Raw genomic sequence first — 25,634 nt, 5'->3', positions numbered from 1 at the left:
CAAAACAAAGCAAGGCAAAATCAAGACAAAAGGTTGGACCACTTGGAAAAGCAAATTGGGCAGATAGCGGAGTTCGTAGGACAATTTCAAGACCAAGGCCAACTCCCTATTTCAACCATGGCAAATCCGAAGGAAGGATTTGAAACTGCCAAGGAAATCATCTTGAGAAATGGCAAGGAGGTTGGAACGGACCCTCAACCATCAAAATCAAATCACAATGAGGATGAAAGATTGCAATTTGAGGAAGAGGAACACACCCAACACACGGCAAGGGAGGAAACACCTTTGCCGCAGGCACCTATTGCACCTACGCCATCCAATTCAGGTAAGGTTGTTCCAAAGTTAATTATTTCTAACCCCGTTCCACTGAATGTCCCTATTCCTTGCAGGATCATGCAATCCAAGGAAGAAGAGGGTGAGAAAGACATCTTCGAATCCTTTCCAAAGAATCAAGAGCAAGATGTGACTGGGGAATGTCTAGAATTCATCAAAGAGGATATACTTGAGACAACAATTCGCAAAGAAATTGGATTTCATGACACAGGACAAGTCATAACGCTCAAAACACCAAATCTAGCGGAAATTTCTAGTCTTACAACTTTCGAAGGGGTGTTTATTCTTGAGTTTATGTCGGAGCACACAGGTTAGCCACCTCCCCGAATTTCAATTTTGGTTTATACTAATATGTTGTTAATGATTCAGGCACCCACTTTAGAATTTAAACCATTACCGGATCATCTCAAGTATCACCCCCCATTCAAAGATAAATTCCATGCCGTGGGTTCCAATTGAGCCTAAGAAGGTCTCGTCCGGCTGCAAGACGTAAAAGAAAGCGCTACTTGGGAGGCAACCCAATACAGTGAATAAAACAAAGCTTGTTCATTGATTTTTCGAGAAACTACAATTGTATCTAACAAAGAAAGAGAAAGATGGAGCCTTCACAAGGGTTGTGTACGTGAGGCCCCACTACGTGGCAACACTCTCGAAGCAGGAGGCATCGGAGCAGGAGGCATCGGAGTAGAAGGCATCGGAGCAGGAGGCATAGGAGCGGGAGGCACCGAAGATAGATCATTCAAGGCCCCAATCCTTGGTGGAACGCTGGATGACCCAGGAAAAAGGTGCCTCTGGAAGAAAGCGGCAAGCCTTTGACGGTCATCAAGCTCATCAAGCTTCCTCTTCATGCCTGTCGAATAATTGTTGGCAAGCACGTACAAACTTCGGTTCTCGTACTTAAGCTGTTTGATCTCCTGCTTAAGACTCTCCACCTCCGCCATCAAGGATTCAACCTGACGGGAGCGAGCAAGAAGGCGTTGGCCCATGTTGGACACAGAGCCAGCGCACTGAACGCTAAGAGCCAAGGACTCTTGAACGGCCAACTCATCGGACCGTCCTGAAAGCAACTGACTATCTTTGGGAGTGAGGAGGTTCCGAGCTACTATCGTAGCTGTTGTTGCATCCGTCATCACAGAGTCCTCACCTGTAAGAGGGCCATGAGAAGATAAGAAAGACGGGCACCATACCTTATCCTGACGCGGCGCAACCGGATCATTGCTTAGACTCAAATCTAAGCAAATGTTCGATGGGTTAGATGAGCTAGCCATTTTTCAAGAAGTTAAAAGAGAAGGGTTGGATGGAGTGAAATCTCGACGGGCCGGAGACGATTTCTGGGCAATTTTCAGAGTGTGCATGATAGAGGTGATCGATCACCTCTATTAAAGGAGAGGCATTCACCGATTCAGAAATGAAGAGACACCACTCTTCAAAGCCGGATTTTCCGGCGTAAAGATCGCCAGCTCTTCAGACGCAATCCAGGCTTTTCAGAAAGCGTGTGCCACTTTGTCAAAAGCTCCTGGCTTTTCAGAAGACGCGTGGAAGGCGAGAAATCAGCTGCACACTTTAGCCGACAAACGTGGGTGACAAAGTCGAAAGCTCCCGGCTTTCCAGAAAGCGAGTGCAACTTTGTCAAAAGCTCCCGGCTTTTCAGAAGACGCGTGCCACTTTGTCAAAAGCTCCTGGCTTTTCAGAAAACGCGTGGAAGACATTGCTGCATCCGCACTGCCATTTGCCATTACAATTCCTATATACATCAACATTCATGGCAAGGCATACACCCACAAACGTATAACTTTCCTTCTCGGCCGAAAATGTAAGCTGCAACCAACCCGCACAAACATGCTCAGTTTTCTCCTTCTCTTAAGAACACATTTTCAACCATGGATGTATCCCCCAAAGAAGCTACCAAATGCCTGGAGTACAAAGGAGGCAAGAGGAAACGGTGGATCGAAGCATGTGGATTCATTCGCTGCCTCTTCGAAAGCAAAGGTATCTCATATCATCAAGGGCGAAAGAAAAGGTATCTCATATCATGCTCTTTCCCTGTCTTTTCCTTTGTCCTTGATATTACTTGCATGGCAAAGTGAAAGAAGCAATCAGCCGGCACTTGGAGTCTACCTGGACTCTATTCCCTGGTTGCTTACCTAGCGTTGCTCTCGAGTAGTCATCTTCAACGGTTGATACACTTCCAGAGAAGGGACCACTTCTGCAGAGGGGAGCAAGTAAGGCAAAGGAAAATGATACATTGAAGCATGAGGAGACAAGCATATGCTGAGCTATCCTCTAACCCTCTTCAATACGAATTGGAGAGATTGAATAAAGAAACAGATAAAAGGAGTAAGCTCAGACCTTCGGGGGAGACCAAAAGAATCCTGCTGCCCAGTTCAAGAGTAGCACAAAGGAAAATCAACGATCGGAGGAAACCAAAAGAATCTCCAGCTCAGTTCAAGAGTAGCCTGTGGAAAAACTCAAGATGAAGCCTCACTGCAATCACCAAGGAGAAGATGGAATTTACACTCCATAACCAGATTTGCATCCCTAAACTCTTCTCTTTGTTAGATACATTCTGCCATGTTGAGTATGTTTAGTTGCTTTTTATATGTTTACTTTTGTTTGGTGTGTTTTAAGCTTAAAACATTGAGGACAATGTTTGATTGAATTGTGGGGGGGTAACTAAGTATGTTGATGCAAATTCGTTGGATTTTATCACCCATAACTTCAAGTGTTGTTCCTTGCTGTTTTAAAATGTTTTTAAACTGTTTTAGTGTGTTTTGACTTAAAAATTCGAAAATCCCATAAAAATTTGAAAAATTGTTTTGAAAAACCCAAAAATAGTTGTTTTAAAGTTGTTTTTGTGTGTGTGTTTGTGTCTTAGGGTACCTTCCAACACAATGATAAGGATTTGGTTTGTAAGTGCATGACTGTTAAAAAGAGTTATAAACATAGAGAAAAGTTAGATTTACTCTTGGTATATGCTTGGTTATGGTTATAATGTATGACTTCACATGCAATCATAAAAGAAAAATTCGTTTTTGTAACATGCCTGAAGGAAGGAACTCAAACAAACACTACAACCCTGAGAGACTTGAGCCTATAACGTTCTTTGGAGAGTATAATCTGTGATTTCTTGTTTTCTAAAGTCGTTGCATGATCTCATTATTCTTTGCTTGGTTACTACTTAGAAGGCGTTTCATCATATAGTTCCAAATGCTAGAACTCATGCCCATTTCATTCAAAGCATGTTATTGGTCTGCATAACACATATTCAAGATGAAGTTGTGTAGTGACCACCATCAAAGCCAAATAGCCTTACTTCCCATATTTCGTATATGTTGTAAGTTTTAACCCCGTTGAGCCTTGTTTAGCCTTTATTCTTTGTTTACCCACATTTTCTTCACCTAGCCTAGTTTAGGACAATCCCCACCCTTGTTCTTAAAAGATAGTGAGCATGACTTAATTGAATTCCTTTTGAGTTACATTATGAAAGAAAATGAGTGTGGGGGAGAGAATGTTTAAGTGTTTATGTATGTTTTGAGATTCAAAAGAAAAGAAAAAAAAAAAAAAAGAAAAGAAAGAAAGAAAGAGAAAAAAAAAAAAAACTTGAAAAAAATGAAAGAATGAGTGATTGAAGAAAGGGTCCAAAACACCAATTCTGGCCGTAAATTGTCTAAATTCTCCCTTTTTGTTCAAAAGTTGAGTTTTCATTCAAAAGTGAATTCTAAGTTGATTCAAGTGCTTTGCTCACTATTTCTTTAAGAACCTTTGTTTTCCATATCTCTTCTTTGTTATCCACACGCCCCGAACCCCATTACAACCCGTGACTTCAATCTTGAGTGTTATGTGTTTCAATTTGTGGAGTTTGAACTTGGTATGAGCATATGGTGTCACTAGTTCTCGCGTCTAAGTAGTAGCATTCCATTCATGAGATCATATCTAAACATGCTTATTAACTCCAGAAATTGCGTTCTTTGTGATACATATATGTGAGTGTTCGGTTTCATGTTTACATCAATCTTCTCACATGTACTTAGTGTAGGGTGTGTAGTCAGAAAATCTGAGTAAAAATTGAGTGCATATCTTGTGAGGAATTGAGCAAATTCTCTAAGGCATGTTCCTACATTCAAAACATGGTTTTAAATGCTTAATTGTGAAATAGTATGTGGTGACTGTGATTAAGAATGTAATTAAGTGTGAAGATGACTAAAATCTGTGGGAATGATGATTTTTAACATGTCATGTGCATTGGAAATCCCTAAGACGATTGTTGGAAGGTTTAGGTTGTGTTTTACTTGTTTTGTTTCGTTTCGTTTTGTTTTGTTTTTCTTTCTATTTTGCTCGAGGACTAGCAAAAGATAAGTGTGGGGGTATTTGATAGGAGCATATTCATGCGACTTAAATGGCTTGTTCTCGTACATTTACGTTATGTTTCTTTAGTTATTTTAGTCCTTTATGCTTCTTTTGTGTGTTTTCAGGTTCTAAGGGCAAAGTATGCAAAAGGGTGCATTTTGGAGTAGTTTGGGGCGTTAAATGGATTGCATATACTTGAAGCCAAGTAGATGGACGAAATTGAAGACCAAAGGAGGCCCTTTGTACCAGAAATTCACACCAACACATCCCATTTCAGATTGCATTCCAATCATTCCAGCCAAGCCACATGCACTCCCTTTAATTTATTCAACCTAGCTGTCAAAGCACATGCACATTCACCCTAATCATTCACATACACAATCTGCCATCATTCACACATTCATTCCACATGCATTCCCTTCATATAAATCAGCCACATGCACCCATAATCATTCAACCAACTTTGCACATGCATTCATCATCATAACCTAGCTGTCATTCCACTTTAATCCACATGCATTCCCTTCACAAATCAGCCACATGCATCTCCCATCACCATTCCAGATTTCCACCAAGTTCCTAGCTGTCATATTCCCTCCTTTTCACCTATAAATAAGCATCCATTGCAGCCACAATGGATTCATTCCCATTCATACACAATTCATTCACCATTCACGCCAGAAATTCATCGCCTCTCTATAACACATCCATACTTCACCATTCTTCCTATTTTCTGCCCAAAAAGAAGCCTTGAGGTCCCCTACATCCATCCCTATCCTAAACACATCATTCTACACCATCCATAACTCCTCATCCCTCCAAACCTATCCTTAGACCTTGTGCTACAACGAAGAGGAGGAGAAGAGTGCCTAAACGTTCATACAATTCAAGTTTGAGTTGTTGGAATGTTTGGGTGTTTCTTTTCCTCGATTCCAATGTTTAATTTCAATTCTCTTTGTTTTGTACGTATGAGGAACTAAACCCCCCCCTTGGCTAGGGGGGGATTCGAAATATATGTTTATGCTTGCATTTTGATTTGATTACTTCTAATTGCGTTTCATAAGTTGCGGATTTAATTTGTTTAACTGTTTGATTGATAACTTATTTATGTATGTTTATTGAGAGTATACGCTTAATTTTCATGCATGAATATGACGCTAGAATATAAGTGAGTTTCACCTAATAGTTACGAACTTATATTCACAAGTAGTGGAGGTTGCTTATAAACAATCGCGTTAAACGAATTCTTGGCATAAGTTTCATGCAATCATAGTAACGAATGCCTCGTCAACACTTATAATTTTCATAGAGCGTAATGATTCTTGCTTGTATCTCTATTATGCAATCATGTAGGGGACTTGTGGGGAATGTTTTGGGTTGTCGTATGCAATCAACCAATTCAATAACGTTAGGAAGATTTGAAGGTTAATTAGTGCATCACGGTTAACTTGGGGTGTTGAGAATTCATGGTTTATTGAAATGCAATTGGAAATCTTTTTATTATGCAAGTGTAACATGTGTGGAGATGAACCCCTTAGCTAGCCATCCCATCCATTCAATTCCATCACATTCATCTTTACAATCTGTTTTTAAATACAATCTGTGCATTTTAGTTAATTTCGTCAAAAACTCAATCCCCCTTTACTTTATTGTCAAATTAGTTAGAAATCAACTTAGTTTGTGTTTTTAAGAGTCTTGAGTCAAGTTACAACTTAAATTCGTCCAAAATTGGGTTTAAGGTCAGAAACTGCCTAGTTAGTGTTTTTGGGCAGTTTTGAGTCTTTTGAACTTGTTTTGAGTCCTTTGAGTCTTTGTATTGTCCAAATTAGTTAGAAAGTGTCTTAGTTTGTGTTTATAAGTGTTTTGATTCAATTTGTTACCCAAATTCGTCCAAAGTACTCAAAGTGCTCAAAACTGCCCAGAAAGTGTTTTTAAGGCAGTTTTGAGTGTTTTGGTGCTGTTTTGAGTCTTTTGGTTTGTTTTAGTGTTTTAAAGTTTAGTTTTGCATTCTTTGAGTCTAGTATAGTGTTTTATATTGTGTTTTTACGTTTTTGAGTGAAATCCAAGTGATTAACAATCCCTCCTAATCCCCGGTCCTGAACGATCCCTACTTACATACTTACTACAATTGTCAAAAAGAGGGTTTAATTTGTGTGCGTATAATTCTCGCATCAGAGGATCTCCTAGAGAAGACCTATTCAACCTTCTCTACTTCTAATATTGTCCTGCAACAACAATATAGAGCTCAGAAGTTCACTAAGTTCTCAGATTTGATCTCTATTTTACTTCTCGCTAAAAAGCAGAACCAGTTGTTGATGAAGAATCATCAAGCTCGACCTACTGGGGTGACTGTTATGCCTAAAGCACATTATAGCACAAACCAATGCCCAAAAAAAGAGGCATGGTATGGGCTGCCAGAAGCCATCCTACCAAGGTCAACAGAATCAAGGCCCATCCAAGGGAGGAAACAAAGCCCAAAAGCGCTCAAACCTCGCTCCCAAGGCCCCGAACTTAAAGAATAAAGGTAAAGCACCTGAAACCATAGATGCGGATATGTGCTATCGCTGTGGTTCAAAGGACCATTGGTCCCGTGTTTGCCGACCTCCCAAGAAGGTTATAGATGAATATCATTCTCGTCGTAAGAAGTTTGAATCAAACTGCGTGCAAGTGGACGAACTGGAGACTACAAAGGTGGAGGTTTATGACTTTCAAGAGGATACCACCCTTATGGAAGATTAGAATTTTAGACATAGACTTATTTTTTTTATTTGAAATAAGACAATGGGGCCGAATTCCACCTAGTGGTTGAACCCCACCTTTATTTTTGGTTGATTTTTGAACAATTTTCTTTTATGTTTGGATTATTTGTTGGTGATTTGTTTTTGGATATTAAGTTTAAATTAATTACCATCCTTGAATAAATGAAATTATTTTGAATTGATATTTTTTTTAGAACTTTTATGCATGTGATCGATTCAAATTAATTTTTCATTCTAGGTATGACTAGTGGGAAAGTTAGTTATCTGGTAGATAGTGCAACCACGCACATAGTTTTGTGTGAACACATTTATTTCACTAACTTCATACCTAAGAATGCACCTCTGACAACCTTCTCAGGCCCATCCAACTTGATAGAAGGATACGGTAAGGCATGTATAATGTTGTCCAATGGTACAATCTTGACCATTTCTGAGGGACTCTATTCTCCACGTTCCGGAAGAATGTTGTTGAGTTTCAAGGACATTAGAGATAACAATTACCATGCTATAACCCAAATAGAAAACATAGTTGAATTTATGTGCATAACTTCCTACGAATATGGCGAGAAACGTATTCTAGAGAAGATGAACCGTATCCCGAGTGGTCTGTATACCACCCCATAGAAAGCCACTATGTGGCCAACCCTACTACTGGGACCGTTCACAAAATTACACTTTGGCATGATCGTTTAGGACATCCTGGACGAATAACGATGCACCGTATCCCTAAATCATCACACGGGCATCCACTAACCCGAAGTTTAGGTTCGATCCAAGGAATCGCATGTTAAACTTATTCAATGGGAAAGGTTATTACTAAGCCTTCTTATGACAAGATTCATTCGAATCCTCCCATTTTTCTACAACGGATTCAGGGGGACATTTGTGGACCGATTCACCCCCTGCGGGCCATTTAGATATTTTATGGTTTTGGTTTACGCTTCCACAAGTTGGTCACATGTGTGCTTCTTGTCCACAAGGAATGCTGCATTCTCCAAACTGTTGGCTCAGGTTATCAAGCTCAAGGCTCACCACCCTGATTATCCGATCAAATCTATCGATTAGATAATGATGGAGAATTCACATCTAAAACTTTTGATGACTATTGCATGTAGGTTGGGGTTGAAGTTGAACATCCTGTAACCTAAGTTCACACCTAGAACGGCCTGGCAGAGGTTTTTCATTAAGCGCTTACAAATGATTGCTCGATCGTTGGTCATACACAACAAGCTCCCAATTGCTGCTTGGGGCTATCCAATATTGCACGCAACAAAGTTGGTCTGCCTAAGGCCTATTACGACACAACCATATAGCGCCCTTCAGTTTGTTACCGGATATGAACCCGACATATCACATCTGCGCGTTTTTGGTTGAGCGGATTATCACTTCTACAAGACAATCTTCCTGTCATTATGGGGAGATAAGAACATCAACGTTCCTAAAGAACGACACAAATTATCATGGATGACCCCCACTTTGTCTCATTTAGATCCCCACACCACTCAGTCTGAAACTGAAGTGCATCGCATATTAGATCTCCTGAGCATATCTCAGATCATGCCAGATGCTTTCACTGATCTAGCGCACGTGACAAGATCACATATTCCAGCTGCACATACACCTCTAAAGATGGATCTACTAAATGTAAAACATTCTCTTTCTTCATAGTCTTCTCAGTGGTTACTAAGATGTTTAGTAACTCATAGAGAGTGCTGTTCATGTTGTAGTTCATGACGAACTGCAAGAACGAATAAAAAAGAGAAGCCAAGATGAAGTCCTGGGCCAATTCTCTGTCAAGTAAAGTACCTAGGTTCTCCAATTATTCAATGAGTCTAATCATCTTCAGTACATGTTGATGCATTGGGGCTCACTTGACCATTTTGGTCTTCACAAGTTCACTGACAGTGCTGAAGCAATGGTTGCGTGTCCCTTCACCATATAACTCCGTAAGATGAAGGATGCACTGTCCATACCCTCGTGTTGTCTCTGCAGCTCCTCTTTCATGGAAGCCAACAAATAGCACTTGGCTTATGTATCATCCTCAACGTGCTTGTCATACGTAGCATGCTCATCCTCAATGGCCTCAGGGCCAAGAGGTATGTGAGGTGGAGCCTTGTCTTGTACATAAACAATTTTGTCCAATGTTAGGAGAATCTTGACATTATGGTACCATGATTGGATATTGTGCCCCTCAAGACAATGCTTGTCGAGTATCTTTGATAGTGTGCTTCCAACCATATCTAAATACATAACAATAAAATAAATTAGTTTGATTGTTGATTAAGTCAAACGATTAAGGTCTTTAAACCGAATGACACCACCCACTATTTTTGGCAAATCCCATATCCCTCAAGATGGAATCCAGGTGATTTCAAAGAAATCTCCTAACGGGTTGTAGGAGGCTCACTATTACCAAGCCCATCTCACAATGATGTGATGTTGGCTAGCAAAAATAATAATAAGAGGGTAAAGTTACCCATCTTGTGATTGCCCATCTAGTTGGCCTCTAGAGAACAATGCTTCACAATGATATGTTGTTGGCACCATTTCTCTTAGTTAAGTTTTGACCTACCATGCTGGTTCGGATAAGGGTCCAAGTATGACATCACAATGATATGATATCAGCCATACTCGTTGCCTACCTTCACCACATCAAATGTTGAAATAGACTCCTCCTGAGTATAAGCACATACTTTGAACTCCCCCATGATAGGGTGAAGGTGGTATATGAGTCATAAACGATTGGAGCCTACCATGGTGGAAGGCCACAAAGAAGTGTTCAAAGCACCTCTCCGCTTTCAACTTAATATTGGATGTTGGTTGGATTAGATCTAGGGAAGATTGTATCATTTTAATTACATGCTTTCAATGCAATTAAAACATTTAACATTGAGCCATTAGAAACGAAAGACAATCATTCATTGCTAATTAGGGCGTTGGACCCAACAAATCTTTAATCTCATGTAAAATCCCTTTTAATATGTCTCCTTACCAATAGTTAAAGAAACTCTAGTCTAGTACTAGAAGGAATCAACTAATTGAAAGAGATAAAGAAGTAATAAGAATTACAAACCAATTTGTACAAATTCCTACAAATTACATATACTAAGAGGGAGAGAAAGATTAACGTCTAACGTGTTGTGGTCCAATTGAAATAGTAATTAAAACACATTCCCAAGGTTCAAACCATTTGAATTTAGTGGCCTTTCTCATAGCTTAATTATCGTTTAAGGCACCAGCCCATAGTGACATTTTTCTAACTACCTAATCCCATTAAATAATTAAATTGGAATGCAGCATAATCAATTAGATTTAGTACATATGGGCATAATTGTATGATAAGTTTAAATTGCAAACAAAATTAAAATCAAAATATTTTGTCCTCTAGGGAGGTGGGGCCGAAATGCAAATATAGAAAGTTAGGGGTCAAATCAAAAATACTAGAAAGTATAATCAACTTTTTAAATTGCAAAATAGCCAATAAAGGACTCATCATTATGGTAGGCTGGTTATGATGATGGGGAGAGGAAGAAGGTCAAACTTTTTCCCTTAATTTCAAAAGAAAGTAAGGCCATACTTTTCCTTGTCACCTTTTGTACTTGTTGACTTTAAAGGTATGGTTAGGGTATGGCCTTCTAGTCTTGTCTAGGATGGAGTAAATCTAGGGAAAGCTTTTGATAGAAAGTTTAATATCCAAATTCAAAATCAAAGTATGAACACAAGAACATAGATATGAACACCAAGAACAAAACCATGAAAACAATTTCAAGATTTGCACTTTCTTGGTGGTTTTTCAAACCAAAAACAAATATGACAAGGCCTTGGCTTTCTAGCTTAAAAGTGTGTGTGTGTGACTGAAAATAAAACACAAACACTAGCCAAAAAATTTCCCCAAAACTGTGTCCTCCCCTATGTTACAAAAGCCCCAAATTTTGTTCAAAAAACTCACTCTTCATTCATGTATCCAAAACACTTTTGGCATACATAACCTTTTCAACTCTTGAAACACATTTTTCAACACTTGAAAAAAAAAAAAGATCAACATATTTAGAATGAAGAAATAATATGTCAAACATAAAATCAAAACCCATATGCATAAAATCCAAAAGGACACATCAAATATAAACCTTTGGCTCTTGATATCATTTGAAGGAAATTATGATATTTATAGTGGGATTTCTAGTGACTAGCATCCATATACAATTCTAAGTTTATATACATAAGCAACAGAAGCATATTATCACATATTATCAAAGCTATAGTCATGCAAATCCCCTTCAAAAAACATAGGTTCATACATGATGCATCAAACAAAATATGGAATAAAAAAGTGAAGGTTGAGTTTCATACCTCTTGATCTAGACTTTAGACCAAGGATAGACCACCTCTAAGCTCTTTGTTCTTGGAGCTCCTTGAGTCTAGCCTCCCTCCTAGTTTCCTCCAGCTTGATAGATTTGGAGCTCCTTTGATTCTCCACTAGTCTCCAAAGTAGAAGACCTCTAAAGATCCACACTCACTAGTGTAGTGAGATGGATATTGGAATAACCAAAAAGGGAAGAGATGATTAGCTATATCCCTCTTTGGTGGCCGGCTATGTTTGTGTGTAGATCGAGAGAGAGACATGTTTTTGTCTTGTTGAAAAGTTCACATAAAAAACCCTTATGAAACTTTTTCATTAAACTCCCTTTATAAAGGTAAAAGAAGTAAGTCAACTAATTGACTCTTTCACTCTCTTCTTTCCTCATCTTTGGCCGGGCCTTTAGTGTTGATTTAGGCTTTGGGTTTTTATCATTTCAAGTTATCCTATGCTTAAAAAAAAGCCCAATGGGTTTGGGCCCAAATGAACCCGAACTTTTCTTTAAGCCTGAAACGATCTTTCATCGCTTCTATGATTTCTTTAGACTTTATAATTAATCATAACACCTAATTAATCCAATTAATTAATTCCATCATCCTTTAGTTGTCTCACCACAAGAGTGTATCCGTGTACAATTGTTTAAGGTTCTAATTAGCGAGGCAGTTAGGTGAGTGGTATCAATCCAATTGATTAGTATTTATCCAATCACTTAGTGAATTAAAACTTACTTTTAATTCTCCTTGTTCTTTGATGACTACTTATTTAATCATCTAGGAGAACCCACAAGCCATGAGTGACATCTAACCATATATCATGGCTACCCAAGCTAATGTAGAATTTGGTCGAAGAACCTATTCAGTTGGAATTACAATGTAATTCAATCATTCTCTAATACACTACTCACAATCACATTACTAGGGTATGGATACTTAATGTCAAACCCCTAATGTGGTTATACCAAGTTATATGATTCAATTGAGTCGTATAGGAATGCCTTCCATCGTTACGCTCGATACTTCGGCCAAAGATTCTTGAATCATATCTTAGAGTATTCTTCCTCTCTTAACGAGGATTAGAGATCCCTTTTTTATCATTCACATGCCTTTGAGAATAAATCAGTGACCCCAACAATGCATAAAACACATCCAAGATGAGATATGGTCACGTCTCATTATCAAATGATCAGCAACGTATCCCCAAGACAATTATGATGTCTCAGGTCAAAGGATTACTTACATTATTCCAACAAGTAGTGTTACTTGCTTGACATGTGAGTAGACCTCTATGCAAGTACTCTTGTTTGATTGTATTTAGTGAACTTATTCCTTTAATGAGCACCTACATACTTGTCTTAGTGTCACTACACGAATAGCTTGAGACTTTCCATCCTTCCCATTTAAAGTAGACATAGTACGTACTAGTCTATCCAAATTGTTAGTGTCATTCTAACAATCATATGACTACGAACCTTTTTGGACATTATGGTTATGTGAAGAAGGTCTCTGTAATCTAACATCTCTAGATTACTTCTTCCATCGATCCATTGTCCGTGGACTCACTAATTTTGGACGTATATTGTTCATTGAGATAGTCTTAATAAGTGACTTTGCCTTTTGTTGTATTAGAGTTATCTATACATACGGACATTGCCCTGAAAGGTTTCTTCCAAAGATTGACTTTCAGGGCATAACTCCAATAAGACTTGATTTTGTCTTGGTCTCGAATAGAGCATTGTTCAGATGGAATCCTAGTACATCAATCAAACTACGCCCATAAGGTGTTGTGCCGCTTTAATGAGGATAAAATGAAGCCTTCAAGTACTCCTATGGTCGTTCAATCGCTAGATGCAAAACGAGATCCCTTCTATCCAAAGGAGGATGATGAAGAGATTTTGGAGCTTGAAGGTCCCTATCTAAGTGCAATGGGCGCTTTATTGTACTTAGCTCAATGCACTAGACCCAACATCTCCTTCCTTGTTAATCTTTTAGCAAGATACAGTAATGCATCTAGACGCAGACACTAGACAAGCGTAAAAGACATTTTCCGTTACCTTAAGGGTACTACGGATCTTCGAGTGATGCCACACCCTTTGCTACTCAAGTCGATTCTTGCCTTGTTGGTTATGCCGACGTAGGATACTTATTTGATCCGCATAAGGCACATTCTCAGACGGGTTATGTCTTTACCGTTGGAGGCACTGCAATCTCTTGGAGGTCAACTAAACAGACCTTAGTTGCCACTTTGTCTAACGATGCTAAAATTCTCGCCTTACATGAAGCAACTCGGGAATACTTTCGGTTGAGAGTAGTTGTGGGCCATATTCGAAGCTTATGTGATCGTTATCCCACCGTTGATGTCCCGATAACGATCTTTGAAGACAATGCAGCATGCAGCGAACAGCTCAAGAAGGGTTACATCGAATGAGACAACACCAAGCACATTGCGTCAAAGTTCTTCTTTTCACAACAAGAGCATCAGAAGATTGAAGTCACGAATCCGTTCGCATGACAATCTAGCCGACCTCTTCACCAAATCACTGCCTAAGACGACGTTTCAGAAGCTTGCCCATGGAATTGGTATGCGTAAACTTTCTGAGTTGTAACTTTGCTATTTCTCTTTGGAATTGTGTTAAACTCAGGGGGAGTATCCTAAGGATACTGGCTTGATCTTAATGTACTCTTTTTCCCTAAGATTAGGAGCATTTTTGCCACTGGATTTTTGCTACCTAACTAGGTTTTAACGAGGCACCCACCTTGGGCTAGTGATATCCCTGATGATGTCCCATAGACGTTTCTTTTGGCTTTGCATTTCTCACACATTTCCTTAGACTATGGATTTTGTCCCTCCTCGGGTTTTTGCCATAGCCTTAGGGTTTTTTTAGTGAGAATTACTTACTTATGTAAGTTCCTACCTTATTGAGAATAAGCGTTGTTCCTTAGAATTAGTGTCACCGAGTTGACTTCCTCAACTTCTGCATGATGTTGAATCTACTTTGAGTATTTACACACTCAAGGGGGAGTGTTGTAAACTTTCCTAGTTTAAATGTGATTGTGTAAATCCTAGAGTAGATTTGATTCTAGTAATCCTTTCCTATTACAACTTGTATTCCTTGGGGATGAAGGAATATCTTCTCTCCCTTTACTACTATAAATAAAGGCACAACGTAGGAGGGATAACACACACATTTCCCTACAATTCTACAAACACATCTCTCTCTATTTCTCTACCCTTGCCGCCGGCCCTATTCTTTTTGTTGGATAAAATAGGCTACAACAGTTATTGCTTACTGTACCCAATGGTGGTGGAGGAGCGACCTTAACGGGTAGATAACAAAGATAATGGAGATAGGAGATAGAGATGGAAAAATATGGAGTTAGTGGTCCGACAAATTTCAAATGAAGGCCGGAGGATAAGAAAGAAGGATGGAGTGTGGACTAAGAGGACATATAGGGGGAAAGGTAAAGAGAGGGAGAAGAAGAGAGAGAAGGAGAAAGAGGGAGAGAGAGAGAGAGAGAGAGAGAGAGAGAGAGGGGGCTGTCAAAACTTTTAGATTAAAAAATTCTGAAATTTTGAAAACTTTGTCACCCAAACCCAAACCAAACCCTAGTTGCATTTTGGTGATGAAATATGGTTATTGTCACTGAAAGTGACATTAACCGACGAACTTTCTTGTCACTTAATATTATAAGATAATATTCTTGCATGACGAACATATGTTTATTGCGAAGAGTTTTCCACATTTTTTTTATATCTTGTTTTAATTTTATTGACTATTTTTTTTGGAAAGTGTTATTGACACTTCAAAAATCTCATTCTATATCGTGTGCATAAATGCTTGCATCCTGAAAAGGAAAAACTCTTCCTTTTAAGAGGATATACAAACATTAAAAGTGATTTGATAACTTACCATCTCACCCCTTTTTCAAATTAAATCGTCATAACTAATTACCACTATCTTCCAAGATGCATTTTTTAATTTCATTCCATATCAACATTGCACCCATGATGTGTTTGTGGATGATGAGAGTCGTATCACTGTTTTCGACGTATCTATTTATACCCTTAGGTGGGAGGGGTCAGGAGTGTAGAGCATTAGACTATCATCAACCATGACTAGAAATAAGGTCAAGCTTGCATGGATAGTGAATGATAATGCTAGAAAATCTAGCTTTAGAAAGAGAAATGCATGCTTGGTGAAGAAAATGCGTGAACTAACCACCTTATGCGACATCAGTGCGTTTATCATTGTTTATGGCGAAGACGGTGAGGAGCCAACCGTGTGGCCGGATCGCACGGTGGTGGAACAATTGATTGCCAGGTTTCAAAGCATACCAGATCTCGAGCGGTGGAAGAAAATGATGAGCCAAGAGACTTACCTGAAGGACAGGGCAGCCAAAATGCAAGAGCAAATCAGAAAGATTATGAAAAAGAACAATGAGCTGAACACAAATAATGTCTTGCACCAAATTATTGAAAAAGGTAAGCCCCTGTTTGAATTTGATGATAATGATCTAACTGGCGTGGTTTTTTCTTTAGAGGAGAGGATGAAAGAAATCCAAAAACGTATCGATTATTTTGAGCAGGAGAATCCTAATCATCCGCCAAGTACTCCTTCACAAGGGGGTGGAGATCAGTCAGAAATGATAAGCCAAATTGGAAGTGATTTTCCCGAGTCTTTGTTTATGTACAAAGACCTGGGAAAGCAAATTCAGAACAATTATGGTCCTACTATTAGTGTTAGGAGTGACATCGTGATACCACCAAGCTCGCTCTTTGGTAATTTTACTATTGCAAATGACATGGGGATGCCTTTTTGGAACTTGGGAGGCAATTGTGATGGAAGTGATTTAGGGTTGCCTAAGAAAATAAGGAGTGTTGAAGGTCCTAGAAGTGGCGTTGGGGATAACATGGGGGTCCATAGTGGATTCTTCAAATATCAAAACTATGTTGGAAGTGACAACGAATATGGAAATTACAAGGAGAGTCGTCCTTTTTGCGATTGGGGAGTTGGTGGGGATGGAAGCGATAAAAGGTTGACTTTGATGAATTCTGAAGACATGAATGGTGGAACTGGGATGGAGCAAGAGGTTTTTCCTAGTTATGCGACTAAAGCTGCAGGTATTACTAGTAATGTGGGAAGTGATCTAGGGCTCGGTATGACGTCTTACAATGAGGATACTGGATTTCGTATTGGGGACGACAAGGCTGGATCAAACAATGGAGTATTTGGGCATTTGCCACATCAATTCAACATTGGAGTCCGTACGGAAAGTCATATGGATCTGCCTTCTGCATCTTTTGGAGGTAATGGTGCTGGAAGTGATGTAGGGCTACTCCCAGGACTATTTGCAGGTAGCAACGCTGGGAGTGATGTTGGGCATCCTTATGATGTTAGCAAAAGTTGGCAGTTTCCCTTTTCTTCACCTTGAATTACAGTGCTTTTCTACATTGTTGTTCGATATCTTCAATTAGCATATGCAGGAGTTTATCTTTAATTCATGTAATAAATGTCAAGTGGGAGGAGCTCTTTTTTTTTCTTTGGTCAATTGTCCTCCTTGTAGGAGGTTTTTATGCCGAAGGTTCATTTTACAGAGGTCCAAGCTTTCTCAGTCTTCTTTTTCTTCCATTGTCTCCCTTTGTAATCTGCTGCTTATTGAATGAATTTTAGAACTTCAATAGAACAAATTGAGAAATCATTGTACATTGCTTGACAGTTATGGGTTAATTGTAGCAATCATCCTTGAACTTATACCTCTATTTCAATTGTAGTCCTTGAACTCTCATATTAGTTTCTTTAGGCCACAAGGTTAGCAACATCAAAGTTAACAATGTGTTGCACCTTTGGTCATTTTCACTTACATCATATTTCCTCTGTTAAATCTAGAAGTATATTAGGAGTTTCAACTTAAAACTTAAAAAAACCAATAGAAGAAACTAAAACACAAATGAAGATTTATAGATAATATTTTAAATATAAAACAAAAAGAAATTGAACTACAAACAAATTAAAAATAGTTGGACTTTTGCAACTTGTAAATATTAAACAATGCGATTTCAAAGTTGGTAGAAGGTTGAATTGTGGTTGGACATAAACAATTAATAAATCACATAATGAACTATGGAAAAAAATTCATGTGTATTCAATTTTTTTTTTAACACTAAAAAACTTTGATTTTTCTTTTGTTCTTTTTCCTTTCTCATTTCTCATTTTAAATTCATTTTTAGTGATGTAGATGGAGTTCCTAATATACCCCTAAATTTAATGGAAGAATAGGCAGCATTAGTGAAAAGGATCAATGGTATAACACGTTGTTAACACTACTACGATGAAACACCAACCGTTGCGCAAAGAAGAATTTCGTCGCCGCCACTTTGTCACTCAAGGCTCGTAAAGAAAGGTCATGCGTGATGAAGAGAAGAACAATTGTCATGCAAAGTCTTTTTGTAACATCCGACATCGCCCAGGGGTGTGGATCCTGTAAGCCTTATATATATATAAATATATATTCTCATATCTACCTAGCACGGGGCTTTTCGGGAGTTCATCGGCTTCCGGTTCCATCAAAACTTCGAAGTTAAGCGAGTTCGAGTGAGAGCATTCCCAGGATGGGTGACCCACTGGGAAGTTCTCGTGTGAGTTCCTAGAAACAAAACCGTGAAAGTATGGTAGGGGCCCAAAGAGGACAATATCATGCAACAATAAAGTCGACCCTGGGATGTGGTGGTGGCCCCGGCTAGGATGTGGCAATTTGGTATCAGAGCCAATCCTTGGCCGGAAGTGTGTCGACGAGGACGTCGGGCCCCTAAGGGGGGTGGATTATAACATCCCACATCGGCCAGGGGAGTGGATCCTGTAAGCCTTATACGTATATTCCCATATCTACCTAGCACGAGGCCTTTTAGAAGCTCACTGGCTTCGAGTTCCATCGGAACTTCGAAGTTAAGCGAGTTCTGGCGAGAGCATTCCCAGGATGGGTGACCCACTGGGAAGTTATCGTGTGAGTTCTCAAAAACAAAACTGTGAGGGTGTGGTAGGGGCCCAAAGGAGACAATATCGTGCTACGGTGGAGTCAAGCCCGGGATGTGGTGAGGGCCCGGGCCGGGATGTGACACTTTTACACGACGAATAAATGCTTCGTCACACTAAGTTTAGAGGGATGAAGAACAGTCGTCGGACAAAGTATTTTGTGCAACAAACAGGGATTTGTTGCAATAAGTTTAAAGGGACGAAGATCTACGTGGCATAAAGCTAGAGTGACGAAACGATACTTCGTCGCATAAAGTTTAGAGGGATGAAGTTTTTCTTATAACATGATTTATCACCACAAAGTCCTGTCATCGTGCTAAATTACTGGGGATGAGAAGAATTCTTAGGTAGGATTTTGTGTGATGAATATTTGCTTTCCATTACTTTTATGCGACGAAGTCTTTCGTCGCACAAATGTTTTTTTAATTTCTTTTAAAAAATGTTTATAAAATGAATTTTAAACAAAATAATTTTAAAAATATAAATTAAATTAGAAACAGTAATTGATGAGGAAAAATATTGATTTAAAATAAATAAGAAAATGTATGTACAAGCCGGAGAAAATTGAAAAAGTATGAATATTTAAGAAAGAAAAAAACAAAACAAAATCGTCACTGTCAACTCTGATGGTCGGCTATGCTGGGTCGGGGGCCTAGGAGATTGAAGATGTATGAGGAGGAGATGCAATGGCTGAGATGTGAAAGCCGAACATCTAAAGAGTAGAGATGATCTGGGCCATCCTAGACTCCTGCGTAGCAATATGGGCAATTTGGGTCGTGATGTGAGCATTTTGGGCCTTTACCTACTGTTGGAGTTTCACAACTTGCTCCATCAACGATGTGACCTAGCTGAGGTTGAGTTGGAAGAGGAGGCTCTCATGTGACAACCCGCCCCTACTTTTAAGATTTTATTAATTTTAAAAGTGTGAATTGACAAAAATGCCCTAGAGGCGAGGATATTGACTTTCATTGACTGTCCTTCCATGACATGTACAAGCTACTATTTTAACGTATTCTCAAAGTACTCGATGCTACGAACTCGTAGGCACAATCAAAATAGAAATCAGAGTTACGGTTAAACTTTTGAGGAACTACAAATTCGAAAGTTATTTTTGAAGAAATTACTATTCTAATTATCTTATAGTATTTTATAATACTAAATGATTATTCTATTATTTTCTGATTGGATCTTTTTATTATTTTATTAGTTTTTCTGGCCATGGGACCCACAACCACTGTAACATCCCACATCGCCCAGGGGAGTGATCCTTATATGTATATTCCCATAACCACTGTAGCACGATATTGTCCGCTTTGGGCTTACCATTCCCTCACAGTTTTGTTTTTAGGAACTCACAAGCAACTTCCCAGTGGGTCACCCATCATGGGATTGCTCTAGCCCCCTTCTCGCTTAACGTCGGAGTTCCTACGGAACCCGAAGCCAGTGAGCTCCCAAAAGGCCTCGTGCTAGGTAGATATGGGAATATACATATAAGGATCACTCCCCTGGGCAATGTGGGATGTTACAATCCACCCCTTTTAGGGGCCCGACGTCCTCGTCGACACACCACGACCAGGGTTAGGCTCTGATACCAAATTGTCACATCTCGGGCCGGGGGGGACCACTTCCCGGGCCCACTCCACCACTGTAGCACGATATTATCCTCTTTGGGCCTCGACTACGCCCTCAAGGTTTTGTTTTTGGGAACTCACACGAGAACTTCCCGATGGGTCACCCATCCTGGGAATGCTCTCGCGCGCTACTCGTTTAACTTCGGAGTTCCCATGGAACCCAAAGCCAGTGAGCTCCCAAAAGGCCTCGTGCTAGGTAGATATGGGAATATACATATAAGGATCACTCCCCTGGGCGATGTGGGGTGTTACAACCACACCCACACAAAAACTCATCATGTGCCTCCTTATCTCTCAGGACACTATCTCTCAATATTCAAATCTCTCTCACCTCACTCTCCCAATGGATGATTTCCACCTCACCCATCTCTCTAATTCTCTCAACTCTCTATCCCCTCACTTATCTCTATCAGAGCTCTCTACCTCTCTCGTCTCCTTGGACTGCACCAGGACGGTGTAGTGGTAAACACCAAGCCGGACAATGCACCCTCCAAACCGTCCCTATCCTTCTTGCTCCTCTCAAACACTTACTTGGACTTGGTACTATGCTCGATGCACAGGTGCAACGATGGCACCATCGCCATACTTCTCGACGAGATTTCTTGAATTCTAAGGATGGTAAGTTCTAAAAATCACCCAAAACGTCTTGGATCTTCTTTTAGCGTATGTTTCTAACTTTCTTAAGGGTTTTGATGTGAGTTTTGGTACAGAACCGTTGCCGAGAAGATATCCCAGATTTTCTTGGTAGCTTCGAGCCGTTTTCTAGCCAACTCCGGCCACGGTTTAGGAAACAAAAGGTACATTTCGGTTCCTTGTTCTTTGAGCTTGGATTTGATATATTGGAAGGCTAGGTTTAGTGAAGAAACTAGGTGGTCAGAGCTGGGCTTTACCCGGTGGTTGCAGTGGCAACCTCCTGGAGAAGAAGAAGAGGAAAAACAAAAAACAAAAAAAAGAAAAAGAAAGGGGCTAATTCGGATCCGTGGGCCTAAGCCCAAATCTGACCCAAAACTTTAAGCTTAAGCCTTTGGGCCTTTGTTCCAGGCTAGGCCATTTCTGAATTGGGCTCAGAATATTCTTGGAATATAACTTGGGTTGATTTTTCGAAATTTTCTTAGGATTCCTCATAGGCTAATTTCGACGCTCCGAGTCCGTTTTTGGCATCCATTCAATGAAATTATAAAGTCTTAACGCAGTTGACCATCGGGCCTTGCGGCTGACATTTTAGGGTTGACCGTCGACCTTTTCGTTGACTTTTTACAAAATTTGCTCAGGACCTTCCTTAGCATATTTTGACGCCCTGATTTCAAATCCGCACTCCGTTTTCCCAAATTTAATTGCTTTAGTGGAGTTTTACTAATGGGTCCTAATATTATGCTTAGGTGCGATTATTATCGATGACTTTGGCTATTCTAGTTCGAACACGATCAACTCGACGACATGATCTGTGGGTGGGTCTTTTCTTTATATATATACTAGCCTCTCCGCACGCACTAACGTGCATGCAAGAGACATTTTTGCATCACGGGCGCTACGCCCCCCTAAAGGTATATTGCGTTAGTTTTTCCCATTGTAATTGTCAAGATATGCTTTAAATGTATTGTGCAAAGAGGAACTTTTTTTTTATCATGCACGTCTTAAAAAGTTATCTTGTTTTTCGTTTTTACTCTGCGTAAAGTAATGATTTAAATGTGATTCATGCACTTATCAAACAACATGCGATTTTAGATGCAAGTTCATACCTAAAGCCCATGAACAATAGTAAGTATATGTAAATAAAAAAATAGTAGATGACAACATTAAGTACTCATAGCAAAATACAAAACAATTTAAATGTCAAAATATAAATCCTACATAACAATATGTACATTATTCACAATACTCATATAGTCTATATGTCACTGTTTCTTTTGAAAAGAAAGTTTACATATTGACATTAATGTTGCAATTTCCACCCATTTGTTCATGATTGATGCTTCAAATTTTCATTGCCAATCTACAAACGATAGTGAGAAAATTATAAATCAAATAAAAAGAGTTAATTGCTAAGTGAGAAATGCATATTGAAAGGTTATCGTTAATAAAGTTGTTACCTATTAGGAATCACCATAATTAGTTGGCATGAAGCAAGACTTCTTTGTATACTACATTTTGTGTAAATACACCTTGTTGGCCTACTATGGAGCCATTTTTTACTAACACAGTTGTGATTGATTTTGAGACCCCCCTCTATAAAGCCACATATAATTGTCCATGGCTGAAGACATGATCTAGAAGGTAAACGCCTACATGTGGTATTGTCTGACCTTGAGATTTATTTATAGTGATAGAGAAACTTAGTTTCATTGGAAACTGCTTTCTTGTAAGTTCAAATGGAAGCCCAGCAATATCAGTACTTTTGAGAGGGATTCTTGGTAAGAAAACTCTGGATTCGACAAATTGTCCAATTAGAATTTCAGCATCAATAAGATTTCAGTAAGAACCATGACACAATAATCTTGTATCATTACACAATCCCAATTTCGGATCAAAATTCCTTAAAAGCATGATTGGAGCACCTCCTTTCAGAGTTAACTTGTGTGGAGGCAAACCACCAAGTGAGATTGAATTCAAGAACTCTGGCTGATACAATTTCCTTGCGTCATCCTCAACTGAATCAAATGAATACATTATCTCTTCTAAACCCGGAAACATATTGATTATATTTTCATTCAACAGATCAACGTCTTCATTTGTAGGAGTTACCACAGCCCTTTCCACCATGTAGGTTGCATCATTTATATGATCCTCTAAGTCAAGGAAGATTTTGGCAATTAATTGATTAATGGAATGCTCACTCTCCCATGGTATCACCATGCATTCAAGTAGTTTTACCATATCATCCATAATAACATCTTCATTCTCATCACCAACACGAAGTAAAAATTCTGAAAACTCAAGATCATTTATGGATCTCATGTTTTGTTTGAGTTTTAAAATCTTATCATTTATGGATCTCATGTTTTATTTGAGTTTTAAAATCTTTACCTGTGACCAAAATGATGCCTTAACAACGATGCCTTAACAACACTTGCTTGGATTAGTTCGGACTTGGTTCCTTTTCAGATAACAGGAAGAACTTGTCGAAAATCTCCCCCAAATATCATTATCTTCCCCCCAAATGGTAAGTCAATATCTGTTAAGTCTCTGAACGTTCGATCGAGTGCTTCAAATGCATGACGATGCATCATTGTTGCTTCATCCTAGATAATTGCCTTTGCCTTTTATATTAGCTTTGCTAAATCAGATTGCTTAGTAATCGAACACATCAATGATGCATCAAGACTAAACGGTATCTTGAATTTAGAATGTGTTGTCCTCCCACCAGGCAATATCATAGTTGCTATTCTAGATGATGTTGTTGCTAATGCTATGTGCCCCAACCTTCTCAAGTTTGCTAACAATTTTCCAGTTCCATCAAGACCATCCACAAAAAAAGTTGCATTATCCGATCGTTGAACTGCACCCATTATTATGTTAAACACACTTCTTTGGTCATCATTTAAGCGTTCAATTGCATCAAGATCTTGTTGTGGAATACCTTTGGATATTTCATCTTCAATACATCTTGTCATTCATGAACTTGATTCATTTCCTCTTGTCATTTGGGGCAAATCAAACTCATTTACACTCTTATTAAATTGAACCAAAAGTATGTTTAACTCACGCAAGAGTCTGTTGGTAGCAAGTGTAGGAGTTATGTTAGTCATGGAAAGATAATCTTCTATCATGAATGGATAGAACTCATCCCATAACCCTCGAACACCAATTGGTGCACAATATACCAATATGGTGACGAATAATCTTCTTAAAGCTGACGACATCTGAATTGTGGAGGCCTCTAGCATACATTGTCGAATACTGTCATCTCTTTCTAACAAACCTCGTTGTTCTATTGCCTACTTAAATGTTGGATGCAAAACCCCATTAACTGTTCTCAAGTTTGTGAAGGATGTTGGTCCTCTAATATGATTAAGAGGAATCCGAAGGTAAAATTTTTCGCCTTTAGCAGGTGAAACTGCATATATTTGCCCAATAACCTTGTTACGATTCATTCTTTTAGACTACTTTCTTTGAGCTTGAATCCATATGTAATGTGATGGGATCTCCATGTATAAGTATTGTTGCGCTTCTGCATCCACATGATTAAGTGTAAAAAATACAGTCAACATTGTCTTTCTTGTACTCTCATCAAGTAGAATATTTGTTATGCTCTCGTCAGCACGAAATTGAACTTGGGGCATATTAGGAAGATGTATTTGCATTCGCTTAATAGATGGGTAAATTCGATTAATAATGAACTTGAATATCTTCCATAATGCCTCTGGTGTGCAAACCCATCTTGCATCCTGAAACTGCTTTATTTCATCGTATTCAGGGTCTATTGCACTTCGACTGTCACTCTATCTGGGCCTTTGTAAACATACTTATATAAGTACTTGACACTTTTTATGCTTGCACAAATTTCAACATTGATGTGACAATCATACCTTAACAGCAACCATGGATTATATGGAATGACCCAACTATTATCAACTATTATGTTTCCTTGTCGATCAAGTGAGACGGGCAATCGATTTCCTCGCCTTTGATAAATTGGATACGCATTCCCTTGAATAGTGATTGGTGCAAATAGTTTGGGAAACTTTTCTTACAACTCCCATTTTTCATACATGGAGATTGAGGATTATGAATCCCACACAGGTCATGAATCATATGCTTTAACACCACATTATAAAGTTGAGGCTCTACATCTTCATTTGGTATTTCAGCTCTAACAATTCGGTCATACTCATCTGGGTTATTGATCTTATCATTTTTATCTAACACCACCACCATATGCACATGTGGAAGACCACATTTCTGAAACTCAATAACGTATGTGTAAGCAACAACATTGCCCAATACCCCCTTTTCAATGATGTCTTCTTTTAGTTGCTCAAGTTTTGCACGAAATACTCTAGTGAGTAAGTCAGGGACATCTTGTGGAGTTTGTCCAGCGAGTAATTCGCTTTTGATTTCTTCCCAACTTAGGTTACATGTCATAGTAATAAAAAGATCTGGCTTTTCGAATCTTTGAACCAGAGTCATTGCGTCTTGATATCATTGGTACATGTCACGTGGGCTTCCAATAAATGATGATG

At 39.0% G+C, this 25,634-nt stretch overlaps 1 protein-coding gene and 1 pseudogene across 1 annotated transcript; one reads left to right on the top strand and one right to left on the bottom strand.

Moving 5' to 3' along the window:
• Positions 1–15,905: 15,905 nt before the first annotated feature.
• Positions 15,906–17,334, top strand: LOC137735935 (uncharacterized). The gene has a single exon (XM_068475287.2). It carries the CDS (start codon positions 15,906–15,908, stop codon positions 17,223–17,225), a length of 1,320 nt encoding a protein of 439 aa, XP_068331388.2. The 3' UTR covers positions 17,226–17,334.
• A 5,229-nt stretch (positions 17,335–22,563) lies between these two features.
• On the bottom strand, positions 22,564–23,409 carry LOC148691577 (uncharacterized; annotated as a pseudogene).
• Between the last annotated feature and the right edge of the window lie 2,225 nt (positions 23,410–25,634).

Source organism: Pyrus communis, chromosome 13, assembly GCF_041283825.1.
Source record: "Pyrus communis isolate YQ-2024b chromosome 13, ASM4128382v1, whole genome shotgun sequence".
NCBI lineage: Eukaryota > Viridiplantae > Streptophyta > Magnoliopsida > Rosales > Rosaceae > Pyrus > Pyrus communis.
This window is presented reverse-complemented; position numbering and strand designations above follow the sequence as displayed.